The 27,155-nt window shown below is 55.6% G+C and overlaps 1 protein-coding gene across 1 annotated transcript in view; it reads left to right on the top strand.

The window, feature by feature from the left end:
- Positions 1–2,042: 2,042 nt before the first annotated feature.
- KCNC1 (potassium voltage-gated channel subfamily C member 1) overlaps positions 2,043–27,155 on the top strand; it is a 44,641-nt gene continuing 19,528 nt past the window's right edge. Inside the window, exon 1 of the mRNA XM_043901791.1 lies at positions 2,043–2,619. Coding sequence (XP_043757726.1) covers positions 2,050–2,619 — 570 coding nt within the window. The 5' untranslated portion in view covers positions 2,043–2,049. The remainder of the gene's footprint in view (positions 2,620–27,155) is intronic.

Genomic DNA, 27,155 nt, shown 5'->3' with positions numbered 1-27,155 from the left:
CCCCTCCAGTGCAGCTGAAACCCAGTGAGAAAGGCGGCCTGTCAATGTTCAGGACCACTAGAAGGAGTTGCTTCTTCTCACCTCTAAGAACAGAATCCCCACTAAGGATCCTGGGCTAGTGTGGGAGGATCAGTGAGCTGGGATCAATATGCACAGCATGAGGCACTCGTGGGAGACTAGGGTCAGCCTGGAGTTAAGAAGGGCCCAGGGTCAGAAAAGGGTCGAAAGGGGCTAATAGGGGTCCAGGATTATCAGGTTGTTAGTAGATGGCTTAGAGGACAACACAACCTAGTGGAGGTGTATGTAGTGCATAGGGGAGCGCAGAAAGTGTTATTTTGGAATCCATGCAATAGGGTACCTATGAAAGCGACATGGGGACTCCAGGTTCCCTGGAAAGGTCGATATTAAAGAATTGCTTGGAGCCATCCGGATCGAGGTGTCTCTGATAGCGGTCAAGGGTGTCTCATTTCACTAGGGAATCAGACAGTCCCTAGTTGGGAAAGATAAAGGCGGGTACCAAACCGCCTTCTCACCTCAGTCTGACCCAGGGGCGCGGGTCGAGACGTCTGCCAGATCCCCCACCCACTGAGTGGCGCTCCCCAGGGCGGAGCGTTGGCGGGTTCCTCTCCGCCCCCCTCCCCGGGAGCCGCAGGATGGGTGCCCGGCTGGCGCCCCCAGCGCCGGGGTTGAAGGAGGCCGGGCTCCGCTCCGGGCTGGGAGAGGGGCGCGGAATCAGGGCTTTTTAGGACCCAGCGCGGCGCCTCCCTCCGGGGGCGAGTGCGGCTGCGCGCGCCGTGTGCCCGTGTCCGGAGAGCGGCGGGCTGGACGCGGACCGCGCGAGCGAGCAAGCGAGCCAGCTAAGCCCAGCAGCAGCCCCGGCAGCAGCAGCGTCGCGGGCGGCGGCGGCGGCCGCTCCGCGCCTCGCCTCCCCGGCCTCACCAGCCTTGCCTCGCCGCGCCCAGACCCGCCACCCTCGCCTCCCCGGCCCGACCGCCGCAGCCCCCTCGCCTCGGTCGACAGCGCCAACCGCCTGCCCGAAGCAGGGCGCAGAGCGCAGGGCGCAGAGGCACCGGAATCAGTGCCCGCCGGCCCCGCAGACGGAGCCCAGTCGGGAGACCCCTAGCCCGGCCCCGCGCAGCTCCGCCAACAGTCCGGGAGCTGTCCCTTCAGCACCGCCGCCGGAGCCGGAGCCGGAGCCCGAGTCGGAGCGCAATCCAGAGGAGAGCCCCAGATCCAGCCGGAGCGCACGGAGCGCAGCGCTCCGCGGCAGCAGCACCGAACAGCACCCCTGGTGCCCCTGCCCAGGGGGCCCGCCATCTCCTCCGAGAGGCGGGGAGAAGGAGCGAGGAGGGCGGGCGAGCGGACAGGCGCGCCTGCCGCCGGGGGGAGCAGGCAGCCAGGCAAGGAGAGGGAGGGGGCCGGAGTCCGCCCTGCGCCCCGAGCTGCAGCCGGGCCACGCAGGGAGGAAGGCAGCGGGCATCCATCTCCCCCGCGCCGAGAGCGCGCTGCGACGACCACCTCACAGCAGAGCGCGAGTTTCCCGGCTCCCTCTCGTCCTTTCCCCTCCCCCTTCCAGGAGCTGATCTATGTCCGGCCCTGGAAGCAGCTGACCTTCCCCCCGATAGCTTTGTGTCGATTTCTCTATCTTCCCGCTGAGATGGGGACGGGAGCCCGGCCCCCCCACCCTCTTTGCCCTCCTCCCGGGGCTCGCCGCTGAGCGCCGCCTGCCCCCCCACCCACCCCTTCCCTCTCTCCCTCCATCCCTTCTTTCCTCCTCTGCCTCCTCCGCAGCCGGACTAGCTCCCTCCCACATCTGGCTCCCGGAGACCCTGGGGATCCCGCGCACACTCCCTTGGACCAGCACCCGACAGAAAGCGCCCTGAAGGGCTTAGGTTGCTCTCGGAGTAGCCGGAACCGCGGTCCTCTGTCCCCCCGACGGCTGGGGGGAGGGGGGAGGAGGCCGCGCGCCCCCCTCCCCGGCGCCAACTCCCCCTGGCGGCCGCTCCCATGGGTGTCCCTGGGCCGCGCCATGCCTAAGGAGGCGCCGCGATGGGCCAAGGGGACGAAAGCGAGCGCATCGTGATCAACGTGGGCGGCACGCGCCACCAGACGTACCGCTCGACGCTGCGCACGCTGCCCGGCACGCGGCTCGCCTGGCTGGCGGAGCCCGACGCCCACAGCCACTTCGACTATGACCCGCGCGCAGACGAGTTCTTTTTCGACCGCCACCCCGGCGTCTTCGCGCACATCCTGAACTACTACCGCACGGGCAAGCTGCACTGCCCGGCCGACGTGTGCGGGCCACTCTACGAGGAGGAGCTGGCCTTCTGGGGCATCGACGAGACCGACGTGGAGCCCTGCTGCTGGATGACTTACCGCCAACACCGCGACGCCGAGGAGGCGCTGGACAGCTTCGGCGGCGCGCCCCTGGACAACAGCGCGGACGACGCGGACGCCGACGGCCCCGGCGACTCAGGCGACGGCGAGGACGAGTTGGAGATGACCAAGCGCCTGGCGCTCAGCGACTCCCCAGACGGACGGCCTGGCGGCTTCTGGCGCCGCTGGCAGCCGCGCATCTGGGCCCTCTTCGAGGACCCCTACTCATCCCGCTACGCGAGGGTAAGTGACAACTTACTCATGAGAAGAGTGGGGCGGGGAAGGCAGCGGGCAGGGTTGGATCCGAAAACTGGTGCCCGGGGAGTCAAAGCAGAAAGGAGGGTGTTTGTGCGCCTGTGTCAGAGACAGTGACTCTCCTCAAGGGTGGCTAGCTTTGTACATATGTAAAGGTCTGTGTATTTCTGAATTTAGTCTGTATAAGTGAGTGTGAATGGGTGTGTTTGTGTGCGTGAGTTGATAGTGTGCGCATATTTGTGTAAGTGTATATTTGGGTGGGTAAGGTGTGTGGTGAGAATGAGTGAGCATGTGTGTATGAGTGTGCAGGCGTGCCTGTGCATGCACACTGCCATCTCTGCAGGTGTGCAGGGTGAAGCTCTGAACTGTCCTTTAGATTTTGGTGTGGGGAGGGAAGCAGGAGTCCTTCCTCTCTCCCAGGTTAAGGGGCATGTGGGACCAGCCAGGGCCCACAGAAGAGGGCTTGAGACCTGATCTGCTGCCTGAGATGGACCACCCCACCCTGGGGAGCAGCCTCAGGACCATCCCAGGGAGATGGTCAAGGGGCAGTCTTTTTTTTTTTTTTTTAAAGGGGCAGTCTTTATGGCTAATTAACTGATAGATGTGGTGGGGGAGGGGGGGAGGGTGTGATCCCTCTGAGACCTGTTCCTGGAAACAGAGCCTGCCTTTCTTCCTTGTCAAAAGGAGAGAGGGCTGAAGGGGACCTCTGGGCTTCTGCCTGTGCTTCCTCTAGGACCTGTTGGGACAGAAAGGGGGTCTATAGGCCTGTGAGAAGGAGGTGTGTCTTCATCAGCCACTCTCCTTTAATGACAGAAGCTTGTTGCCAGAGAGAAAGGGCACCCTGCTGCCCACCTTGGCCCATCATATGGCTCCTCCGATCAGTTCCCTCAAATGTAAAGTGAGAGAGGGGATCTGGTGAATTCTAAAGGTCTTTGCTGCTTAACTGAGCCCTAAAGGGAAACAGGGTAGCAGCTACCTACCCTGGAAGAAACCCCTCTTGCCTTTGCTAGGTTCTGCCCTCAGATACCTGAACAGAGGGGAAGGGTCAGAGCTGGGAATTTAAAGCAGAGTCCCTCCCCCAAGTGTGAGCCATCCCCTAATCCTCTCCCAGGCAAGACATTACCTGCAGTGCCCCATCTCCTTTACTGCTCCACACCCCTTCCCTCCTGCCGTCCGGAGCCCAGGGAGGGAGGTTCGGGCAGGGGAGGGAGCAGGAGTGCCTGCTCGGCTGACCAGTGGGGAGAAGGGACCCAGGGGCACTGAAGCGTCCACAGCAGGAAAAGGCTGCGTTTAGGCACAGGCCTGATGGATGTGTTACTGAAATAAAATACTCAGTGTTTTAGCATCTGAGGGAGAGGGCAACAGGTCTTATATATTAAATCCTAGATCAGTGTTTGGGGCGGGCAGGGGGTGTGTGGAGGTGCAGTAATAGAGACAGAGTTAAACCCTCTGTTTTGAAAAGCCTGCCCAAGGTCACCCAGCGAGTTAGAGGCCATGGTGTACTGGGACCCAAGTCTCCTGGGACCCTGTCCTCCACTCAGCTGGCCACCAGCTCCCTGCCATCTCCAGAGGAGACTGGGATCCTCAGAGGTCTCCCCGCTCCCCTCTCCTGACAGAGGCCACCATAGCCAGGGGATTATGTAACTGGAGGCTGTAGCTGAGCTGTGAGGAGGGGCAGGAGAAAGGGGACTGGGAGGTTGAACTGGTGCATATGGGGGCAGGGGGCAGAAGGAGCAGAGTCCTAGGTTAAAGCAGCTGCCCATTAGCCTGCATTTGACCTTGGGAAGCATCTTACTACCACCCCACCATCCCCTTGGCCCCAGAAGCAAAGAGTAGGCCCAACTTCCATATGGTCCTCTCCACCTCCTGGCGCCCTAGCAAGAGGCTGCGTCCCCCCACCCCACTCCTGGGGTCAGCTTTAGGGCTCTGACCCTAGCCCCTGAAATTTCAGGATAGGCAGGGGTCACGTGGGACATATTCTAGCCCCCTGCCCTGTCCATCTCCTCCCACTGGCCATTCCCCCATGCAGATACATGAGTTGGCTAAAGAGGGTCATGAATCTTACAGAATCTTACAGAAAAGTCCTGGTTCTCTCCAGTGTCCACTGAAGAGCAGACTCTGAGGGAAAAGTTGAGCAGTGGTTGGGGGTGGGGGGTGGGGGGATGCTTAGAAGGTGCCCCCCTCAGCCTGTCTGTGGGACATTCTCTCCCCAGTGGCCACAGAGAGTTGTTCCAGCTCCCTTGGGTGACAGCTGAGGACACTGGGGCCTGCCCAAGGGCACACAGGAAGTGAGGGCAGAGCCTGGATTAGAACCCAGGCTTCCCGCTGCACGCCCGGCTGGCCTAGCTGCATTGCGCTGCCTCTCTGCGGCTCATCTGCGCAGAGCCCAGCCGGCTGCCCGCCCGCCCTCTCTCCCTCCTCCATCTCGGCTCCTCCGCCGCCGCCGCCGCCGTCACCTTTGTTCACCCCTCCCCCTCGCGGGCCCCAGGCTGCCTCAGATTTCGAGGCCGGGATTTAAATGTTTATTCGGGATTCCAGACCAGAATCTTGTGTGTGACATTGTAGGTGTGTGTGAAAGACAAGCTGTATGTGTGAGAATCTGTGTAAGAGAGATTCTGTGTGGGTGTGAGAGGTTCTTCATGTGTGTGTGTGTGTGAGAGAGAGAGAGAGAGAGAGAAAGGCCACATGAGAATAAAAGCATGTGTGAGTGAGACTCTGGGGGTGGGTGTGTGTGTGTGTTGAGATTGACTACGTGAGAGAAATTCTGTGTTTCTGTATCAGAGTAATCCCGTGTGAATGTGAAAAAGACAGATTCTGTGGGTTTTGAGAGATGGACTTCGTGTGTGAGAGTGAGACTGTGTGGGAGAGAGTTCGTATATAAGAGAGAGAGGGGACTGTATGTGTCAGAGAGATGCTCTGTGCATGTGAGAGAGAGAGAAGGATTCTTGGGGAGAGTGTGAGAGACTTGAGGTGAGTGTATTTCTGTGCATGGCGGGTGGGACACTGGGAAGCTCTGCATGTAAGCCTGCATGCACAAGACCATCTGTGTGTCAGGCTGTGTGGGCTGGGAGCTCCATGTGTGACAGAGACCCTGTGTGTATGTGAGGCGAGTGTGAGGCAGGAGCTGTGTGCGGGAACCTGGTGTCAGTGTGGCTGTGTGGACTTATATGTGAGAGAGGCTTTTGGTTACCTCTGTGTATGTATGCCTTGAGGGAGGTGAAACTCAGACCCGCTTGCTGCCTGCTGCCTTCATCTCCTGGGACTTCTGAGCCACCTTAGTGAGTGGTTTTGCCCCCTGTTTCCCATCCTCAGTGGAAATACTGCTCTAGCCCAGGCCAGTTGGTTGTTGGTGAACAGTGAGGCCACCCCACTGCAGGCCTTAGTGGTGGCCCTGGGAGATAGGGGCTAACTGGGGGGGGTGGGAGGCTCCATCTGAGCTCCTTGGAGGTGATGGTGCTAGCTGGAGCTGCTGGTTCGCTGGCCCCTCTCTCCTACTGGTTCCTGGGTTCCCAGGCTGAGGGAGTGAGGGGTAGGGAGGTGAGCTGGGGCAGGATGAGCCCAACTTGTCTTCTGGGGTGAGGGGTCATGCCCCAGACACACACGAGCAAAAGATGACGATGACACTTTGTGGTAAGGGCCGTGAAGGGGCTTCCCGGGACTGTGAGACTAAGAACTATCCCGGAGGAGGTAACTTGGGGACGGACTTTGAGGGGCAAGTAGGAATTAGATGGGAGGATGGCAGGGGATGGCAGTGCTGGCATGCAAAACTGTGGAGGTGTGGGAGCAGGCAGGGTCGTGTGGGAGCAGCCTGGGGCAGCCCAGCTTTGAAAACTGCCCTCCTCTTTTCCCTGGGGGCCAGAACAGGTCTGAGGCTCTTGGCTTTTATCTTTGATGTTCATGTTGTCATCAGGATAATCGTTTGGTGTCAGGTCACACATCACCAATGGTGTGCCCTGTGCTACAGGCCAGAGAGTGTCCTGTGTGTGGGGGGGGGGCGGAGCATCTGTGCCCCAAAGTCACTTGACTTTCTAATGAAATGCCAGTGACCCCAAGCTTGGGAAGCCCCACCTCCATCCACCCCACTGCCCAGCTCTCCTCTGATGCCAGGTCTGTCTCCCTTCCTTGTCCCCACCTGTTCGGGACCTGACGTAGTCCTCCTGATGTGGTCCTCCTCTCCCCCAACTCCCTGGGGAGGATCGTCACCTGGCAGCTGGGATGAATTGCCCAGCCAGAGACTTCGGTCCTCCCTTGGGTCCCAGCTGACACTGGGCTCTTGGCTTGGCATATGGAGGGACTGGGGACAGGGATGCTAATAGGGACTTCCTGGGCAGCTCGCTCCCACCTCAGAGTGCACTGCCCCAGGTCAGGGCCCCACTTTGAGTCATGGGAACACGTGAAGGAGACCCATGAGCAGGGCAGAAGGGCTTGGTGTGTTCCCCTCTGGCCACCCCAGGCACTCCTCACCATGGTGTGTCCCCCATTCGGTGATTTTCACCTTCCCACGATGCTTTGACAAGTGTCCATGTGTCTTTGAGTGGTACTGCAGCCCCTCCTGCTCCAGCTCCCCAACCAGCAATGTAAGTCACAAACCGAGAGTCTTCCAGTCAGTTTCTCAGCCTCTTCACCCCTAAAATGGGCGCGTAGTGAAAGAACCTGTCCCAGAGGGTTGATGGAAAGAATAACTGAGTTATCTACATGTTGGTGGAAAGCCCCAAGTCACAGGGCCTTGCATGCAGTAAGTGCTCAATAAATGTTGGCTTCTGTTATTAAACTCCTCTTGGTTGGATTAGCATTTTACTCCATGACTCTCTCTAGACTCCACCCTTTGCCCTCTGTCTCCATGCCCACTATCCAGGTTTCCAGCCACCTTTGTGTCCCTCAGGCCCACCCTCCTGCAGCTTCCTGACTCCTGTCCTGCCTCCAGCCCCTGGCCCTTCCATGTCGTCCTCCACTTGTAAGTCACAGAGATCTCTTCAACTCACAAATCTGTCAGCTCATAGCCTTGCCTGCTTAAAACCCTTCGGTGCTTCCCCAGCCCATTCTGTGGCCCCTCGGGCCCTGCCTGTCTCTCTAGGCTCCTCTGGCCTGGCTCTCTCTATTACATCAGATGAGCTTCATTCATCCTGGCCGCAATTCAGTTTCTTGCACGTGCTAGGTCTCCCTGCCTCACGGCCTTTGCATATACTGTTCCCTCTGGAGTACTCTTTCCTCCTGAGTTGCCCCTTTTTATCCTTGACACCCCTCCTCAAACCTCAGTCCCCTGGCAATGCTTTTCTGGACCCCACAGGCTGGGTCTAGGACCAGAGTCCTTCTCTTCAGAGTAGCAATCTAGTGTGTAATAAAATGCTCATTAGCAGTCTTGCTTGATTCCAATCTGTCTCCCGCTCCAGAATCTAAGCTTCTTACATACTCAGTTTAATAGGAACCGTTATTGAAACAGATGAGGAAGTCGAGGCCCAGAGAGGCGTGCTTTATCCAAGGTCACATGTGAACAAGTTAGGGGAGTGGTTTGGAAACTCAGGTCTCCAACTCCTGGTTCCGGGGTTGGGAGCTCTGTCCACCTTACGACACCTCAGTGAGAGTCTGGGGCACTCCGGGGGCAGGAGTCTGTGCTCCCTAACTCTGGGCAGTCTAGAATGTGCCAGAGCTTTAGAGGAGACTGGCCTGAGCCTCCAAAGAGGGAAGTATGTTGTCTCAAAGGCAGGGGAAGGGGGCTGGTGGGGGCTCGTTCCAGGGCCCACTGCCTGGACCAGGGATCTCGGGGCCTCCCAAGACAGCTGAATATAGTGCTATAACTATTCTGAGCAGTCCCATGACCAGTGTATTCACTCTGGACCAAAAGGTCAGGGCCTCAAGCTGCTGCCTCCCATGGGCCCTGGGCCTGCCTGGCCACACCCTGGGCGCAGGATCCAGGGAAAGGGGAACCTAAGAGGCTCCAGGAACAGTTAGATGCCCAGTTCTAGTGCCAGGGAACCAACTGGGGGGAGGGACCACCTTTCACATGCACAGGACTGTTGGGTGCTCCCAGGCCACCTCTAGCCACTGCCCTTATCCGGCAGAGGAAAATCAGGCTCAGAGCGGGGAAGACACTTGCCTAAGACCACACAGACCATCAACGAGGCTCCAACTCCACCTCAAGTCTCTTGGCCTAGGGCCTGGCCATTGTATTTCTTTGCTCTCTCAGTTTTAAGAGACTGTTAAATTCCACCTGGGCAGCAGTTAGCTGCCCTCCTTCCTCCCCTCCCCACTCCCCTCCCAGGGTGCAGTACAGCTGGTAGAGACCTCTCTTAGCCAGTCAACCCAGACTTGGCCCAGATCCTGTATTCATCCCCCAGGCAGGATTTTCCAGAAGCCCCTTTCTTGAGTCACCATACTAATGGCTACTGTTTACTACCCAGGTGGTGTTAGTGGTAAAGAACTCTCCTACCAATGCAGGAAATTTAAGAGACTCGAGTTCAATCCCTGGGTTGGGAAGATCTCCTAGAGCAGGAAATGGCAATCCACTCCTGTATTCTTGCCTGGAGAATGCCATGCACAGAGGAGCCTGGCAGGCTACAGTCCATAGCGTCGCACAGAGTCGGACACAACTGAAGTGACTTAGCATACACGCACAGTATTTACTAAAGCACTTACTTTGTATCAGAGCCTTAAGGATTTGATTTATGTAGTCTCATTCAATTGTCATACGGACACCCATGGAGCTGTACCGTTATTATCACACCAATGTCCCAGATGAGGCTGTTGCAGCTCAGAGAGGTTAAGTAACCTTTCCAAGGTCATTGTAGACCCTGAGTAGTGGACCAGCATTTGGCTGTGGGACCACCTGACCCCAGAGCTCCATCCATAACCACTATTCAGTACCGCCTCTTGTCGCTATTCCAGAGTACTAGGGGCTGTGGCTGGCTGTGGCCCAGGCTTGGGTTTCCTTCTGGTTCCCTTCCTCTTTCAGCAAACACTCTTTCCCAGAAACCTGTTTGGGAATCCTGCTCTGCAGTTCTGGCCCCTGAACCATGGCAGGTGAGGGTCCAGTCTGGTGGGGTCAGATGGTGTGCTGGCAGCCCCCAAGAAGAGGCTTTTCAGAAGGTGCCTCTCCTGCCCCTGCCAACTGTGCAGGCCCCGGGAAAGGGCTGAGGGGCTTGGGAGGATCAGAAGTTATCCTGCGAGAGGTGACACCTGGTGAGCATGCTGGCTCCTCCTCAGCTCTGCATTCGAGGCCTTCTGCTCTGGAAGCCGGCCACGGGTCCTGCTGCTCCCTTCTGCCAGGCTCCTCCCTTCTGCCAGGCTCCTCCTTTCTGCCAGGCTCCTCCCTGACCTCATCTTCAGCCCTCAGTCCAGCCTCCGGGTTTTTGCTCATCTATTCCCTCTCCCAGTAGCCTTTCTAGTTTTTGATGAACCGAAAATCCATTCCCCCAGGTCCCTAATGCTTAGCCTGACTGCTCCTGCCTTCACTGACTCCTTTGGGAGTGCAGGGTCTGGGTTGGGCAAGAAGTCACCAGGCTTACCTGATTTGAACTGACGGTCAGTGGGTCACTCCTGGGGGCCTGGGGCTTAGCACCAGCCCAGGGACGAGGAGAGAAGAGGCCACAGACAGGACCCCCGTTGTGGGCTTGAGGCAACTACACCAGAGCAAGGTCTGTAGCCAGGCCGTTAAGCCAACCAGGCTCCCAGAGGCAGGTTCCATTGTCCCTTCAGGCTACAGTTTCTCTCCCTGTGGAAGAGAGATGACCTTCTAAATCAGCAGTGCCCATCCTTTTTGACTGCAGGGACCAGTTTCGTGGAAGGCAGTTTTTCCATGAACCAGGGTGGAGGATGGCTTCAGGATGATTCAAGCACAATACATTTATTATATACTTTATTTCTATTATTATTACATCAGCTCCACCTCAGGTCATAGGGCATTAGATCTCAGAGATTGGGGACCCCTGTTCTAAATTACCACCAAGTCCCTTCCCGACTCTGACACTCCAGGAGTTTAGGGTTCCAAGCTTCAGCTTCCCGGAGGCTCTGTGGGAGCCAGGTTGTACATGCATGCTAAGTTGTTTCAGTTTTCTCTGACCCTTTGTGACCCTATGGACCTCAGCTTGACAGGCTCCTCTGTCCATGGGATTCTCCAGGCATGAATACTGGAGTGGGTTGCCATGCCCTCCTCCAGGGGATCTCCCCAACCCAGTGATCAAACCCACATCTCTTATGTCTCTTGCCTTGGCAGGTGGGTTCTTTACCACTAGCGCCACCTGGGAAGCCCCGGGAGCTGGGTTAGCCCTTATCTATTTCTCCTTCCGCATTCTGGGCCCAGCTCCTCTCTAGGTCACATGCGAGCTCTCCTGGTACCAAGGGGCGGGGCGGGGGGGGGGGCGGTCTGAGAAGCTTCCTTCTACATTTATTCAGGCTCCTGTAGTAATCCCGTCCTGCCTGGGGTCACCACAGGCGCTGGGCCCCTGGGAGTCACCAGGTGTGTAGACTCCCCCAGTCCTCTCATGGCACAAACATGGGGGTACCACCTCTCTAGGTAGTGCTTGCTCTGGCCCAGCTGGTGGCACCTACAGCTCTCTTCCCAGGCCCTTCTCTTAGCTGTCTGCCCTTCACGAGCTGCAGAAAGGTGTACTGAGTGACGAGATGCTATGCCAGACTCTCAGGGCTGGAGCAGGGCAGGCTGGGGCTATCTTCGAGGGTGCAGGGGCACTGCAGAGAAAGGAGGCAGTGGGCTGCTGCTGTGCTGGATGGGCCAGGGGTGTTTCCAATGGTTGTAACGGGGCTAGAGGGGTGTTTGCTGGGGACCCCCATCCATGGGTAACTTTCAGTTTACTTGCTGCTGCTGCTGCTGCTAAGTCGCTTCAGTCATGTCCGACTCTGTGCGACCCCATAGACAGCAGCCCGATCCTTCAAAAAAGTCAGGCTTGGATTTCCTTGGCAATCCACTGGTTATGATTCCACACTCCCAACAGAGCACAGGTTCAGTCCTTGGTCAGGGAAGATCCCACATGCTGAGCAGCCAAAAGAAAAAAAATAAGTCAAACTCCTGGGTTCTGTCCCTGAAGAACTTGACTCCTAGGTCTGGAAGGAGATGGTCAGGATGCTTATGTTCCAGAGTCTGTTCTCCAGCGATGCTGATGCTCAGAGAAGGAGGATTTGCCGTGGGGTCTGGGACAGAGGGGTTGTTGCTCCTCAGTGTGGTCCTCTGACCAAAAGAATCAACATCACCTGGGCACTTGGTAGAAAGAAAGAGCTTCAGGTCCCAGCCCTGCCCCCAGCCCTACCGATTCAGAATCTGCGTTTTAACAAGATCCTCATACGGATGAATCACACGCACACCAGATTCTGAGAAATGCTGAGGCAGGAAACCGTTCCCAGTGGAGGGGAAGTATCAGGACACAGACAGGCCTGGACGGCTATGTGCAGGTTAGCAGAGCTCATGGGTGATTCTGATCTTTCCTTGTGCCTAAGACACTGACATCGGGGTGACGGGCCTGGAGGGTGGGCCCCAGCAGGATAAATGACAGCCACTTCCATCCGGGTGCTGAGAGTAAAAACCTCAGCACCCATCCTTGATTCCAGTTCCTCTCTTCTTCTCACACATCAGCAAATCCTGTTGTCTCCGGGCTACAAATACAGCCAGAACCCGACCTCGTCACATTGCCTCCACCGCTACCTCCATGGCTGAAGCCACCATCTTCTCTCCCCCGGATTCCTGTGAACTGTCCCCCCCGCTTCTGCCCTTTCCAGCGCCTTCTGCGCACAGCAGCCAGGGCCCTCCTGGTCAAACGCTTGTCAGGTTGAGCCACTCCTGTATGCTGCTCACTCAGGGAGAAGCCAGGCCCCTACAAGGGTTATAAGGCTCCTCAGGAGCTGCCCGCACCCAGCCTCCCCCTCTGCTCTCTTTCCTCCACGCTCATTCTGGCTCCTTGGTTTTCCGCCAGCACAGCACTTGTGCTTCTGCCTCAAGACCTGTCCTCTCGCCCTGCCTTCTACCCGGAGCACTTTCCCCTCACTCTTTACTCCCCCACCTCCTTTAGGCCTGTACTCAGTCGTCATCCTCTTTCCCGTTTTCTTCTTGGCATTTAACACCATCCAACTGTATTTTCTTATTGACCTTTATTGTCTGCTTCCCCCACTAGAATATGTTGTTGTTCAGTCGCTCAGCCGTGTCCCACTCCTTGCGACCCCATGAACTGCAGCACACCAGGCTTCCCTGTCCTTCACTATCTCCTGGAGTTTTCTCAAACTCATGTCCATCGAGTTGGACATGAGTCCAACCATCCAACCATCTCATGAGATGGCCATCCAACATCTCATCCTCTGTCATCCCCTTCTCCTCCTGCGTTCAGTCTTTCCCAGCATCAGGGTCTTTTCCAATGAAATAGTAAAGAATGTTCTACTAGAATATAAGCTCTATATTCTAAATATGTAGTCATTGGGAGAAAAGATAAGGAGACCAGAGTTCCAGACCTAGGCCAGACATCGGCCCCATGCCTCAGAGCCTGTTACTGGCTGACCCCGTCCTTCTTTGCCTCACCTGGGAACACAAGCCCTCCATCCCAACTCACTGCCCACAACCAGAGCTCAGAGACTGAGAAAGTATTTTTGAAAACCAGGATGCGCAAGCTCTTGGGATGATGACATTGTGCATTGCAAGGACTCTGAGTTCCCACATCCACTTGGTCCAGCCGAACGCCCACATCTAACTTCCTTTGGGACTCTGTTTCTCCTAAAGACCAGCCAGATTCTTTTTCTCCCTCTCCCTCCCCACCTGCTTCCCCGGTCATCTCCTTCCCTCACTTTACCCCTCCCATCATCCCCTTTCCTCTGTCAGCTGTGTTTGCGTGAAGTTCCAGGCATTAGTTACCTGCTTTCAATGCAGACTCTTCCCCTGGAAGGCCTCGGATGCCTTTTGTCCCAAATTCCCCTGCTTAAAGCCACAGTCTTGTGTTCAGTAGAAAGTGCATGGGCTTCAGAGCTGGCCCCCACTTCCTAGTGACCCGATCTTAGCGATATGCCCTGGAGCCCCGTTCTCTCCCTAAGAGCGTGGCCTCTTGAGCCAGGAGGCCTGCATTCGAATCCCAGCCCCACTTCCTCTTTTCAGCTGTGTGACCTTGGACAAGTTCCCTAACCTGTCTGTGCCTCAAGAGAGGGCTGTTAATAGCACCTGACTCATAGGGAAGTCGGGAGGATTGAATGTGTTAAGCACTTTAGCTCAGAACCCGAAACATAATAAGTGCTTAATTATCGTGGGTTCCATTATTGTCTTTTTAACAGTGCTTGGCTCTAGAAGAACCAAATCCTGGCCTGTTCACGACCTGCTTCCTTTTTCAGCAGCTGACTCTGCCTTCAATACCTCTCTGAGGGTCACCTCACCTTCTTGGCCCCAGGGGCCCCTTCTTCCAGAATCATCTTTCTCCCAGGAACCAGATCTCGGTGGTGTCATCCTTGGAGGCAGGCCTGGATTCCATCTTGGTCCTGCTGTAAATCTGCCGTGTATCCTGGGCAGGTCATAGCCCTCTTCAGGGGGCTCAGTCACCCACTCTGTTGTCACGGGCTGCTCATCCCTGCTCTGCCTCCCTCCCCAGGTGTAGGGGGGTGAGAGTGATGGGTGATGGAACTCCTGCCTGCAGGCAGAGAGGGAGGGAGGCCACTGACATCAGGCTCTGGTCGGGAGCCAAGCCCAGGGACCTAAGATGCTGGCAAGGGTGCCAGCATGGTGGGGGTGGTGGGCCAGGGCCAGGCATCACCGCACAGGGTGTGGAGATGTCTCCTCTTTACAGGGGACGCGCAGGCACAGGTAGCCATGGTTTCAGGGCCCAGGCAGACCCCAGGAGCTGCTGGGGCCTCGGGGCTGAAGACTGGGGCTCCTGTTGGTGCCGGTGGGCAGTACCCATCCTCAGGCTGGACTACCCTACAAGGCTGAGTGGGGACAGGCTAATTTTAGCTGGAGTAGCCCCAGACAGCTGAGCTCAGGGGCCCTCAAGAGCCAGCCTTGCTGGGCCCAGAGTCTAATACTGTGTCAGCTGAGCCCAAGGCAACCAGAGGAAGCTCACTCAAGCTTCAGGGCCTCAGATGCATGCCCCTTCCACCCTGGCTTAACTTGGACACTTCCCCTGCCAGCCTGGCAACCCTACTCCTGCTTTACTTTCCCCCTGACCCTCTGCCCATGGTGCACTCCACCTCACCTCCTACCTTCCCCATCCACAGTGCAGGGAGGGACTGTTGTCCCTGTGCCCCGACTGTCCACATGAAGACAGTCTGTGTGGTTCCCCTGCCAGGGGCCTGCTCTTAGCACCTGGTCATTCATTCCACAAATATTTATTGAACACCTGCTTACTAGGTTGCAGACACTGTTCTAGAAGCTGAGGGTAGAGCAAAGAATAAAGCAGTCAAGAATCCCTGCCCTCAAGAAGCTTACATTCTCAAGCAGGGAGAATAAAAAGAAAGAAATACATGTACTGTTTCATGTGCCAGATGGTAAGAAGTGCTAGGGAGATATACAATGGAGGGAAGACCCGGGGAAGGCTGGAGGTGGTGACTTAACTCCTATGGCAGGGAAGGCCTCCCTGGGCAGGTGATGTTTCTGCAAAGACTTGCAGGAGGAGAGGGAGGTGACATGTGACACCTGCAGAGCAGAGCGAATGGGACAGGTAGAAACCCTGAGCAGGTGTGTGCCTGGGGTTCAAGGCGCAGAGAGAGACCACGGTCCAGGGCTGAACCGGGGGAGAGTGGGAGGAGAGCAGAGCTCCGCACAGCCACCCCCGGCCCTGGGCCCATGACAGGGGGATCTACCCATAGTGTGTGTCTTCCCAGCACTTGGCTGTGCGCACGTCTGCACTGCCATCTCTTCCCCTCTCCTGGCCGAAGGCGCTGCCCAGTCTGGACCTCCAGGAAGCTGGAGCCCTCAGGGAAGGGCTCTTGCTTCACCATCTGGGGGACCTCTGACCCCTCTTCAAAGGCAGCTGCGCCCAGGGGGAGATGCTGGGGCCACATGGGGCTGCCACCAGGCTAGGGGTGGAGGGGTGAGCTGCTCTCTGAGGGGTCGTGGGGCTGGAAGTTGGTGAGGGAGCCAGAGGTGAGGGGCCCATTCGGGCAAAGGTCCTGTCAGTGGTTTCTGGTGGCAGAAGCCTCACTCCGAGTGTGCTGAGAAAGATGGTTAGCGTGGTGGTGATGGGCCAGACTGGAGCCAGGCTGCCGGGGTCCAAATGTAGCTCTGTTGGTTGTGAGCCGTGTGACCTTGTAAGCCTTGGCTGCCTCGGCTGTAAAGGGTGTCCTGCAGACGCTGGCTTCATCTGCTGCGGAGGGTTCTGAGAACATGAACCTGACGTCTGTGAAGAGGGGCGCTGTAACAGGAGGCTTCAGTGGTCCCCCAGGGCCCTTCTCTGCCTGTGCAGGTGGTAGAATGGGGGCGTGGGACTCCCTTGGACCTTGTCAGCAGGACAGGACTGAACATACTTTGAACCACAGCCTCCTGCCGGGGCCACTGTCTTAGCACTTAGAGATGAATGTTTTATGCTCAACCTCAGGGGCTCTCTGAGCAGCTGGGAAGAACACGGTCACCCGCTGGGTCACCCGGAGGCAGCCTGAGCCCTGGGCCGAGGGCTGCCCTCTTGGAAGCCCATGGGGTTCTCATCTGCTCAGGGTCAGCCCCAGACAGCGTGCTTCTCCTCATGTTGCCATGGGCACTGGTCACATGGACCCCGAGCGGCCCGCACCCCTGGGACATGGCCCTTGTCCTTCTGGGCCTTAGTCACCTCACCTATAAAGTGTATATGATGGTGTCACCTGCTTCTCAGGGATGCTGGGAGAATCCATTTGGACCAGAGGCAGAAAAGTAGTTTCTGAGGGAGAAAATATGGTTCAGAACAGGGCTGTGGTTGGGTGTGGGGTTGGGGCAGGGGTTGGAGACCAGATCCCAAAGGCAGAGGGAATGTGAGGAGCAGACAGGGTAGAGACGAGAGGACAGGACTTGGACCTGGCTGGGCCTGGTTTTTGGTGCCTCCCACCTCAGTGTGGGCTTGGGCAGGTGGCCTTGAGCCATCTCCTCCTGTGTGAGATGAGGAAGAGTCCCAGAGGGGTGGAGCCCTCGGCACGGAGCCCGGCACACGGGAGGTGCTCACCAGGGGTTGGAGCTGGCTGGCTAGAGCACATTGAACCTGGTCCTGGGTTCAGATTCCCTGGGGATGCTGGTATAAGGAGGCCTGACTGAGCCACAGACAGGGAGGCAGCCATGGAAGCCTCGTCTGGTAGCCCCATAACCTCAGGGTCACGAACCACTGTCACCAATGATATATTTAGTGGCACAAAGGTCAGAAATGCCAGACGCTGGCTTCCCTTCTGGGAGGCAGGAATCATGTCTCCTGAGGCCTGGCTGTCACCAAGAAGATATTTTTTCCTTGACTGGCAGTCTGGGGATCTGAGTAAAGGCCTCAGTGTAAGAAGTCACTGTGGTTTATACTGACTTGCCGAGGCTTTCCACGTCCAGGGCTCTTCCCAGACCCTTTTGTGCTACCCCAGGAAATGCCACCCATCCTGTCTTTCCAGACTGCCCACCCTCAGCCTCCAGGCACACCAACTATTCCCCCAGGACCCCCTGTTCCCCTGCCTCCTGTCTTTGCTTATTCTGTTCCCTCCACCAAGAATGCCCTTCCTTCCACCTCTGCATATCTGAGACAGATGCATCCTTCAAAGTCAGCTTGGAGAAGGCATCCTGCCTGCAGTCTTTCCTGATCCCCCTCCTGAAGAGCCTGCTCTCCCAGAGAACTTTTCCTGCCCTTGATGCAGCTGCCCTGTTGGAGTGACATGTCTCCCCAACTCAGCTGCAGCTTCTAGAGAATAAGGACCAGCCTAAGAAATGATAGCGCCTGTTATATAATATAGAGTCAATAAGTCTTGGCTAAAACAATGTACGTCACAACAGCCCTGTAAAGTAGAAGGTTTAGATCTTACCCATTTTACTGATAAAGGAAAACATGGCCAGGTCCCCTTGGGGAAATTAAGAAGGTAAACAAGAGCAGTGGTAGTGTTCCTTCCTATACTATTATGTTTTGGTTCCATGGTCAAGGGTGAGGTAGTTGAGTGGACAGATGGGTGATGGACAAATAGGTGAAAGAATGGATAAAAAGATGGGTATGTGGATGGATATGGATAAATGGATGAGAGGAAGGATGTATGGAGGGATAACCAGCTGGGTGGGTAGCTTGGTAGATGGGTGAATACATGGATGGATGTGAAGGTAGATGGATAAGTTTCTAGTCCCTTGACTTCAAGGCAGCAGAGGAAGTCCTATCTCTCACTAAACGAAAACATTCTAGAGGATGGGATTTGGACGCTGAGGACTTCAGGGTGGAAGGCAGGGTGGAGCCACCCAACCCATCTATGGGTTTGCTGATACAAGGGATGGATGGTTTGTGGAGTGAAGGAGCTGGAAGTTGGGAGCAGGGACTGGCCTGGGGAACTGGCTCAATCGCAAAGGTGAGAGGCTCTGATGGGGCAGATCCAGGATGGGCTGGAAAGAAGTTGCAGGAAGAGCCATGTGACAGGGAGGTCCTCAGGGCCTGGGGGTTTTCCAGACTCCCTGCAGCCACTGGAGGGCAGGCCGTGAGAGGAGGTTGGCCCTCAATCCCTGAGGATTGACCCCAGACTGCACTGAGCATACCTGTGGTTTCAGTCTGTTCTGGGGTGGGGAGGCCACTGTTTCTCCTTAAGTCCCCAGCCTTGGCAAGCAGGCTTCCTTGATAGCTCTGATGTGCCGGCTGAGGAGGGGTTCTCCTGAGACCCTGGATGAGCCTGGCTCAGGTATGCTGAGGTCCACCAACACCCAACTGCTTTTCTCCATCAATCTCCAAGCTCTAGACATGAGCTCCAAGGCTTTTAATTGCCTGGCAAGGGCCAGTCAAGGGACCATGGACATGGGGGGCCAAGAGTTGAACTTGGCAGGGCTTGGCAGCTTAGATGCAACTAGCCTGGAGCTGAGGCTCTCCCTTCATAAGGCACAGTGCTGAGCCTACCAGGCCCCCTCCCCAAGCCCTGCCTCAACGTTCCCCAGCACCAGGCTGCACCCGCTGCGCATGCACACACACACATACACACACACTGGCCCCGGCGATCTCCCTGGGAAACCAGGTTCCAGTGAGAGTGCCTGGTGTGCTGCTAACTGCTCATTATAGTCACGGCTGCAGCTAAGTATAGCTCCAGCACACACAAGACCAAGACAACAAGGGAGTCTTTCCATAAAACAGCTCCGCATGCAAATACATAAACATCCGCACACGCATGCTCCCCACACTCATGGGCTCGGACACTCATGAACCCATACTTGCCCCAATACAAAGTTTTATTCATTCACCCAGGTAGTCATTCAGTCAGTGTTTATCCAGGGGCGAGGTATGTGGTTAAGAGCATGTGTTCTAGAATCACAGAAAGCTGGGTTTCAAATCCTAACTCCGTCACCTCCCAGGTGTCTGATCATGGGCAACTTCTTAACCTCTTGGAGCCTCAGTTTCCTTCTTTGTGAAATTGGGATGGTAACTGTACTGTGGACCTCTGAGATGGTGCAGGGGTAAGTGAGACGGGGAAGTGGGAGTGCTGATGATGAATCCGGCTCAGGATGTATCACGCAGTGGATGTTTTTACCCTCACTATTGAGTTCCTACTATGTGACTTCCCCAGTGCCGGAAGCTTTATTTAAAGCTATGATTTCTAGAGGTTCCTGTGAAAAGTAAAACAGATACTCAGTGAATGTATGAAGCTTGAATGAATGACCATGTGAGTGAAAGCTGCATCCATGCCTCGCTGGATGGAAGACTGCACGCTCACTTGTCTCTCGTCCAGGCTGTGTCTCTGGTAGGACTGAGATGTTCTTACGGGTAACATGGGGATCCTACAAGAGGAGCTGGAGGGGGTCTGAGCCCCCTCTCATTTTGCAGATGGGGAAAAGGCAGCACAGTGGTACCAGGTAGCGGGCATCATCCAGGCTGAACATTCAGCTGAGTCCAGAGCTACTACTGTGAGCCAGCCTAGCACGGCGACCCAGCACAGTGGATGGTGTCTGGTTCAGCCGCAGCCTCTGAGTCTCTGAGCCTGCTCAAGCCACAGGCCCGGTCCTGGCTTGGGCAGACACAGGAGGCATACAGCCGCAGCAGAGCCCTGGCTGGGCTGTCAGGCAGGCTGGGGCCTCCGGGCTGGCCCTAGACAGCACTCCAGCCATTGGAGAAGGGGCTGGAATTCTCTCCAACCTGGGTAGGAAAGAAGATTCAGGATTTGAGGGCAGTGTTACCGTTCCCTGCCTTTGAATAGGCCGGCAGCTGAACTGCCTGGCCTTTCTCCTCCCATCGCACCTCCTCAAAAAGAAAGTGACATTTCCTGGTGCTTTTTTAAGCCCAGGCTGGCTGGGCCAGGCCCGGGTGTGGGGTGGGGAGGGGGCGGGCGGCCCTGGGAGTCACACAGCCTGAGTCTGTCCTCACCTTGAGTGATCTCGAGGTGCTGGGAATAGATGTGGTCTCATCTCCTCGCCATGTGTCCCAGATTCCAGCGTCCTCACCCCAGGGCCTGTACTCGGGTTTTGAATTCCACGTTCCCATGCCAGTTCTGCCCCCTAGGCAGGACTCAGGCTGTTGAATTCCACAGCAAGCGCCTTCGGCTGGCAGCCTGCTGGGAGGGGAGACTGTGTCTGGCCTCTGAAAAGGAACTTTGGTACCCTTGTGCCCATTCCCCTCATTCATGTTCTCAGCTGGTGAGGGTGCAGGTGTTTGTGCCCATGGACAAGAGATGGGTGGTTGGGCCTGCCACCTGTGTAGACATGAGTCTGCTGTCAACGAGTGTACCCCCTGCCAGTGTAGACCTGGATCTTCTCTCAGTCACAGTGCCCCTTGCCAGTGTAACACACCGTCTCTGTAGGGATGAAGCTGATGACAACGCTGCGGAATGATTAGTGACTGCATCCAAGGCCAGGTGCGTCACGAATTCATGGAGAGAGATTATCCTTTTACCAGCATGGATGTCAATCTGCTATGAGTGTGGCCAGTGCTGGTGTAAACACAAGTTCGAAGCCAATGATTGTGCACTTTGCAGGGTAGAGGCGGACGCTGTATCAGTGAGTCTGTGACTGTGTGCATTGCCCGTGCAGGCAAGGGAAAGTGGGCATCAGAGGAGGCGGTCTCTTCCTAAGGAGGCTGAGGGAGTTGTTGTGCCCACTGTGTAAGACAGATGGGTTGAGACGAGCAGACACATAGGATGGGAAGCTGTGCTCTTGCTTAGCTGTGCCCCTAGTTCCCAAGGAAAGGACCCCTCTTCTCCTACTAGTGTGGAGCATGTGACTTCAGTCCAATGGCAGGCCCAGTCCTGATCCTCTGATCCGGCTACTGCATGGGCCTTACATGCTAAGGGGAAGAGAGGCAAACAATAAACATGAAAATGAGCCAATTGGATGGTGTGACGTGCCAACATTCTCCAACTGGGTGCTTAGAATGGGTGGGTGTTACTGTATATATCTCGTACCTCAGTAAAGCTGGGGGAAAGTTAGTGTTTGACAAATGGGGACGTGCTTCATGGGGAGAGCAGAAAAAGGAGAATCAGATCTGCGCGGGGTGCTGGCTGACATTCTAGAGCGGTCAGTGGGCCTCCTGCAACGGCGAGAGAATGAGCCACGAGGATGCTGGGGAAGGACAGTCTGGGCCAGTGTGAGGGCTCTAAGGCAGCTGTGTGTCTGGCATGTTGAAGGATCGTGTTTGAGGAGGCGGTGTGGCTGGAACAAGCCGAGGGGGACAGCGATAGGAGAGGAGCTTGGTGGCGAATGGAGGACCCAATCCCTTGGGGACCTCAGGGTGTTGTGAGGCTCTTCCTTCAAGAGAAATGGGCAGCCGAAGCAGGGTTTTGAGCAGAGAAATGACACAGTCAGATTTACATTTTAAGAGGATCATGTGGTTGCTGTGTTGAAAACACTCCTAGAGCTCCAGGAATATTGGAAGCCGAGGGACCAGTTAAGAGGCTCTTACCGTAAATCTACGGACGGGGTGGTAATTGTGGTGGTGGGAAGTGGTCAGATTCTGGATTTATTTAGATCTGAGCCAACAGGATTTCCTTACAATTAAATGCGAGGTGTGACAGAAAGAGAGGTGTCAAGGATGACTCCAGGGTTTTTTGGCAAGAGTGTCCTGGGAGGATAGAGTTGCCATCTCTTGTGATGCAGAAGGCTGCCGGCAGTGGGGGTGGTGTATAGGAGCTCATTTGACATGCTGAGCTGCAGAGACAACGAGTAGACCTCCACCACAGAGATGAGAGAGAGCTGGATGCTGGAGTCCTGACGCAGATAAACGTTTGGGAGTGTGCAGTTAGTGGTATTTGAATAGATGATGGTATTTAAGCTTTCAGACTGGATGAGTCGCTAAGGGAATGAGTGTCAATGGAGAAGAGGACCAAGGACTGCACTCTGGAGCACCCCACAAGTTAGAGGCTGGGGACAAGATTGCCAAGGATGTCAAGAAAGAGCAGCCAGTGAGGTGGGAGGAAAATCAAGAGACTGTGGGGACCTGGAAAGTGTGACAGAAAAGAGGGAGTGGTGAGCTGTCTTAGAGGCTGCTGATGGTCAAGGAAGGCAAGGATGGGGAATGGTTCTTGTTCTTTCTGCTTAGAATGCGCATCCTTGCACCTTGCATTTCCCTAGTGATTTTTACGTACCTTTCCAACCCCTGTACCCTTGTCACTTCCTCCTGGGGGCCCCCTCCAACCCCCAGGCTTGTTGTTAAAAGCCCATCGAATGCTGTGTGCATTCCCCTCAAGGTCCTCATCCCCTCATACAAGTATGTGTTTACCTGCCTGGTTATTTGATAAATGTCAGTCTTTCCCACCAAGAGCTATGGCTGTTTTTGCTCACCTTGTACCCAGTGCCTGGCACAGGCCTGGGGTAAAGCATAAATGTTTTTTGGAGGGAACACAGGTGGGCAGTCAGCTGTGGTCCCACCTGGATTGTGTCCACTGCCCTCCCTGACCTGTCCCTCTTGGGGGTCATCTTTTTGTGTCCCTCAACACACACACACACACAAACACACACACATACACACACATGCATACCCTATGGGGAGTCAGGACCCTGACTCAGTGCAAAAACATAAGTGGGCCCTAGGAGAAAATTTCCCTGTGGATTCCTAATGGAGACTTCATAGAGCTTGGAGCCTCAGTTTTCTCATCTGCCAAATGGGGGCAATAAAGACTGTCCTGCTGATGGCCCAGCTGGTGTGTGTGTGTGTGCGCGCATGTGCACACACACACACATGCACATGCATGGTGTTTATATGGGATTCAAAATGTGAAGATGTTGTAAACTGTAGCCAGCTGTTCCTATGACATTATAATGGGAAGACAAATGTCTTTGTTCAGGGGTTGCCTGGATGGATATGAAAGAGATTTATAAATGGAAGTCCTGGAGTATGGTGGTTTTAGCATCAGAGAGACCTGGTTTCAAATTCTGCCTATCACTTCCCAGTTGTGTGGGGTTTTATTTATTTATTTTTTTGCACACATCTTAACCACTCTGAACCTCAATTTTCTCATCTGCTAAGTGGAGTTAATGACACCTCCCCTGGGGAGGTTTTTAAAGGTAAATGAGATCATGTTTGCAAGAGTAGTCATTATTCCTTTATAGCAGAGGTCAGTGAGGCTCAACGGAGCCCAGTACTCCCACCACTGAGGCGGCTGTGAGCACTGAAAAAGGCCAAGCGTGCCATCCATGTGGCCACCTGCAAGTGGGTGCCTAACACAACCAGGCTCTGAAACAGGCCGGGAGCTGGCCCAAGACAGGAAGCATGGATGGAGCCAGAGGAAGCCTGGCACACAGGAGGGACAGCTCAGGGTGGGCCCTGTGGCCTATCTGCAGGTGTGGGCAGGACTGTCAGAGGAAGGAAGTGTCCTGGTGACCCCAGAGGGCAGAACTGGGATCTCCAGCAGAAAGAGGTGGGGAGGCTGGCTTAAATAAGAAATACCTGTCTGGATAGCTGTCCAAAGACAGAATGTAGTCTCAGGAGCGCCTGTCACTGGTGGTCACCAGCAGAGACGACTACTCTGGGCTATTGACCCAGCCCCAGAGGCAGTGCCTTCCTGCTCACTTCCTCATCTGGGAGTCTCAGTCAGGTGTTTCTTATTCCAGTCTGTGGCACAAGAAGATTTAAGGCCCATGAGACACACATACAACAGAATCCTTAGAAATAAGGAAGGAAAGGAAAGGAAAGATGAGTTGTATAATGAAAACAAGAAATAGCGACTCTCCATACTTCCCTGGTGGCTCAGATGGTAAACATCTGTCTGCAATGTGGGAGACCCAGGTTCGATCCCTGGGTCGGGAAGATCTTCTGGAGAAGGAAATAGCAACCCACTCCAGTACTCTTGCCTGGAAAATCCCATGGATAGAGGAGCCAGGTAGGCTACAGTCCGTGGGGTTGCAAAGAGTCAGACAAGACTGAGTGACTTCCCTTTCACTTTCATATCCAGGTAAATGATGGGTTCAGCATTGAGCATCAAATTTAGCTGAGCTCCCTGGCAGTCAGAGCCAAAGAGGAAATATGAAGGGTTCCATAAGCCATCATTTACTAATAGGAAACAGACATAGTTCTGCATTCTAAACTAGAAGAGGAATTTCCCATGTGGAAGACTGTCATTCCTCCAAGTTTAAGATACTGATGGGAGGGCTTCCGCCTCGCAGTGCAGGGGATGCAGGTTTGCTCCCTGGTCCAGGAAGATCCCCACATGCCGAGGGGAAACTCAGCCCGAACGCCACGACTACTGAGCTCTGGGGTCCGAGAGCCACAGCCGCTGCACCTGTGTGCTGCAGCTCCCGAAGCCCCTCGTCCTAGAGCCCATGCTCCACAGCAGGAGGGGCCACCTCGATGAGAAGCCCATGCACCGCAACTCGAGAAAGCCCACGTGCAGCAATGAAGACCCAGAGCAGCCAAAAATAAAAAAGTAAAATAAAAAAATTTAAAAGATGCTAATGGAAGATGTTGTTCACTGTCCATTTTCCAGCAGGAACCCTCAGGTCACAGGAGCGGGTGGGAAGGGCACCTGACGCCCTTCCCCGGGGCCCTGGGGCCCTGACGCCCAGTCTCCTTAGCCTGAGGCACGGCAGGGGAGCTCTGGGACCACACAGCCCCGCTCCTCTGAGGCTCCAGGGCTTGTGGCTGATGGAGGTCGAAACCAAGCTGGAGGAGCCTCGTTCATCTCCTAGGGCACAGCCAGGCCAACCTGCACCGTGGACTTTTTCCGTGGCTGTCTAAGGAGGCTTTGGGGGGTGTGAAATGCAGGGCTCTGAAACAAAACTGATTCTGCCACCGAGAACCTCTGAGATCTGGAGCAAGAATCTTCTCTTCCCTAAACCACAGACTTGTCATCAGAAAAGCAGTAATAACAGCAGAACTTATCTCCCTGGGCTGGCATGAGGTTTACATGAGACACGGTGCTAGGAGAGCCCCAGGAAGCCTGCTCAACACCGGGAAGCTCCATCATCATTTTGTCACCCGAGTTAGGGCCGGGAAGCCCGGAGCTCACTGTGTGACCTTGGGTGTCCTTTCCCATCAAGCCTCATTTTCTCCCAGCCCTCAGGCTGGGGCTCACATGGAAGACCCCACAGAAGTGGGCCTGTTAATCACCCTCACTCTGAGCAGCGTGAGGCCGCAGTGCTGGGTCTGAGACATGGTCCCCATCTTGGGCTGCGACCCCGGGAGACAGGCTCCGAGGGGCCAGGCGTTGGCTCTCACAAGGCTGTCATTTTCTTCTGGTTTGTTGTTTGCAGGCAAGTCGTTGCAACAGGAGCAAAAAAAAATTAGAGGGAAAAAACCTAAAGTTAGACACATTTCTCCCTTTAGCTGTTGCTGCTGTTCCTTGCAATCACTCCCCCACCCCCAACAATTTGGGTGGAAAAAACCCAGAATGCTGTGTTTGGATTTTTGTGGAGGGAAGCCTTGGCCCAGGTCCTGGAATACCAGTGTTCAAGGGAACTGGCAGTCTTGGGGTTTCTCCCTGCCCTGGAATTCCACCCTGGATCCGGGGAAGCCCTAGACACTCAGCCTTTCCCCCAGGTCCCTCCTTTGTGCCTTGCTTCCTGGGGCGTGTTATTATTCTTATGATTGTCCCCATTTGAAGAAGGATGGGATTGAGCCTCTGCAAAGTGACTTGACTGCCCTCACATAGCCAGTGGCATAGCTGGGATTTGAACTCAGGTCGCAGAAGTCAATCCCAGGACTCTCTCCCTTCTGCCATGCCGCCTGCTTCCCAGCCCCCAGCGTGGTCTCAGGCTGAAGAGGTCCCTTGTGCATCAGAGCTACCAGGCACTTAGGTCTCATTGGCCTCGTGGATCCCAAAGGCCAGGACGGGGCTGGCAGCGTCAGAGCCACGGAGGACATAGATTAAAGATAAATGTCCGGCCCTGCCCACTGCTGTATGTACAGCCCAGGACTCTGCATTTGAGTCTTTGCTCAGTTCTGCTTCCCCAGCACAGTGGCCTCTACCCCCCCACCCCTGCATCCTTTGTGCCATACCAAACGCCCCAGAGAGGGCCTCTTACTCCATGCTTTCCCTTCCATGCTTCTGGGGGCTCTGGGTTAGCCCTCCTCCCACGTTCTCCTTGTTGCTAAATCCAGAATCTTCTCCCTGACCCTGTCCCGCCGGTCTCTCAGGAAACATGGCTCCCCTTGTCCTCAGGGGCCAGGGCTGGCCTCTGGTGGGCAGGCTCGGGCAGGAGTGCGGACTCAGCCTCACTTGTGTCATATGGCTGAGCGTGGGCATGGGGTGACTCTCTGAAGGACCAGAGAGTGATGGGGCACATCCGCTTGAGTCTCCCAGGTGCCTGCAGCCCAGTGATTCCCTGACCATAAGATTTTTTTACATGAGATTTTTTTACCCTGACCTTGACTGTTTTACATCTGAGACGCTCTGATGCTGCGGGTGCTGTTGTGATGGAAGAGGGCCAGAGGTGGGAGAGGTCCACCTCTGTCTGGTTCATGGGGACTGAAGCAACACGTTCGGACACCTCCTTCTTTCTTTCTGTGTGCTGTTTCATCTTAATCACAGCCACCCAGAGACAGGGGATATTATCTGCCCCCTCCCTGTCCAGGAATGAAGGATCAGAAAGGGGTGCTGTCCAAGGTCACCAGCCGAGCCAGGCTCCAAACTCAGGCTGGTCTCACCTCGAGGTCCGACCATTTCTGTTCCAGCGGCTGCCTCCTATGACAAGACAGATGTGTGCTGCTTTTGACCCGGGAACTAGGAGGCAGGTGGGACCCTGAGAGCAGAGAGGCCTGGGAAGGGGCGTTAAATAAGCAAAGGCTTAGAGGCTGCAATGATGGAAGCCCAGAACTGACGCTTCAGGAGAACCCGGCTCCCACCCCTGCTCCACCCTGAGAGCTCCGTGACCTCGGGCAGGTCCCTTCCCTCGCTCTGCCTCTGACTCCAGGTTCCTGCCATACGAGCTGCTTTTGGGCCAAAAACCTGTGAGGGCCCCCTCTGTCTTGTTCTTCTGGTTTCTAGTGTTTTCCCAAGTCAGGGTACCATATTCACAT

Source organism: Cervus elaphus, chromosome 1 (assembly GCF_910594005.1).
Source record: "Cervus elaphus chromosome 1, mCerEla1.1, whole genome shotgun sequence".
Taxonomy (NCBI): Eukaryota; Metazoa; Chordata; class Mammalia; order Artiodactyla; family Cervidae; genus Cervus; species Cervus elaphus.
Note: the sequence above shows the minus strand (reverse complement) of the source record. Positions and strands in the feature narration are given on the sequence as shown.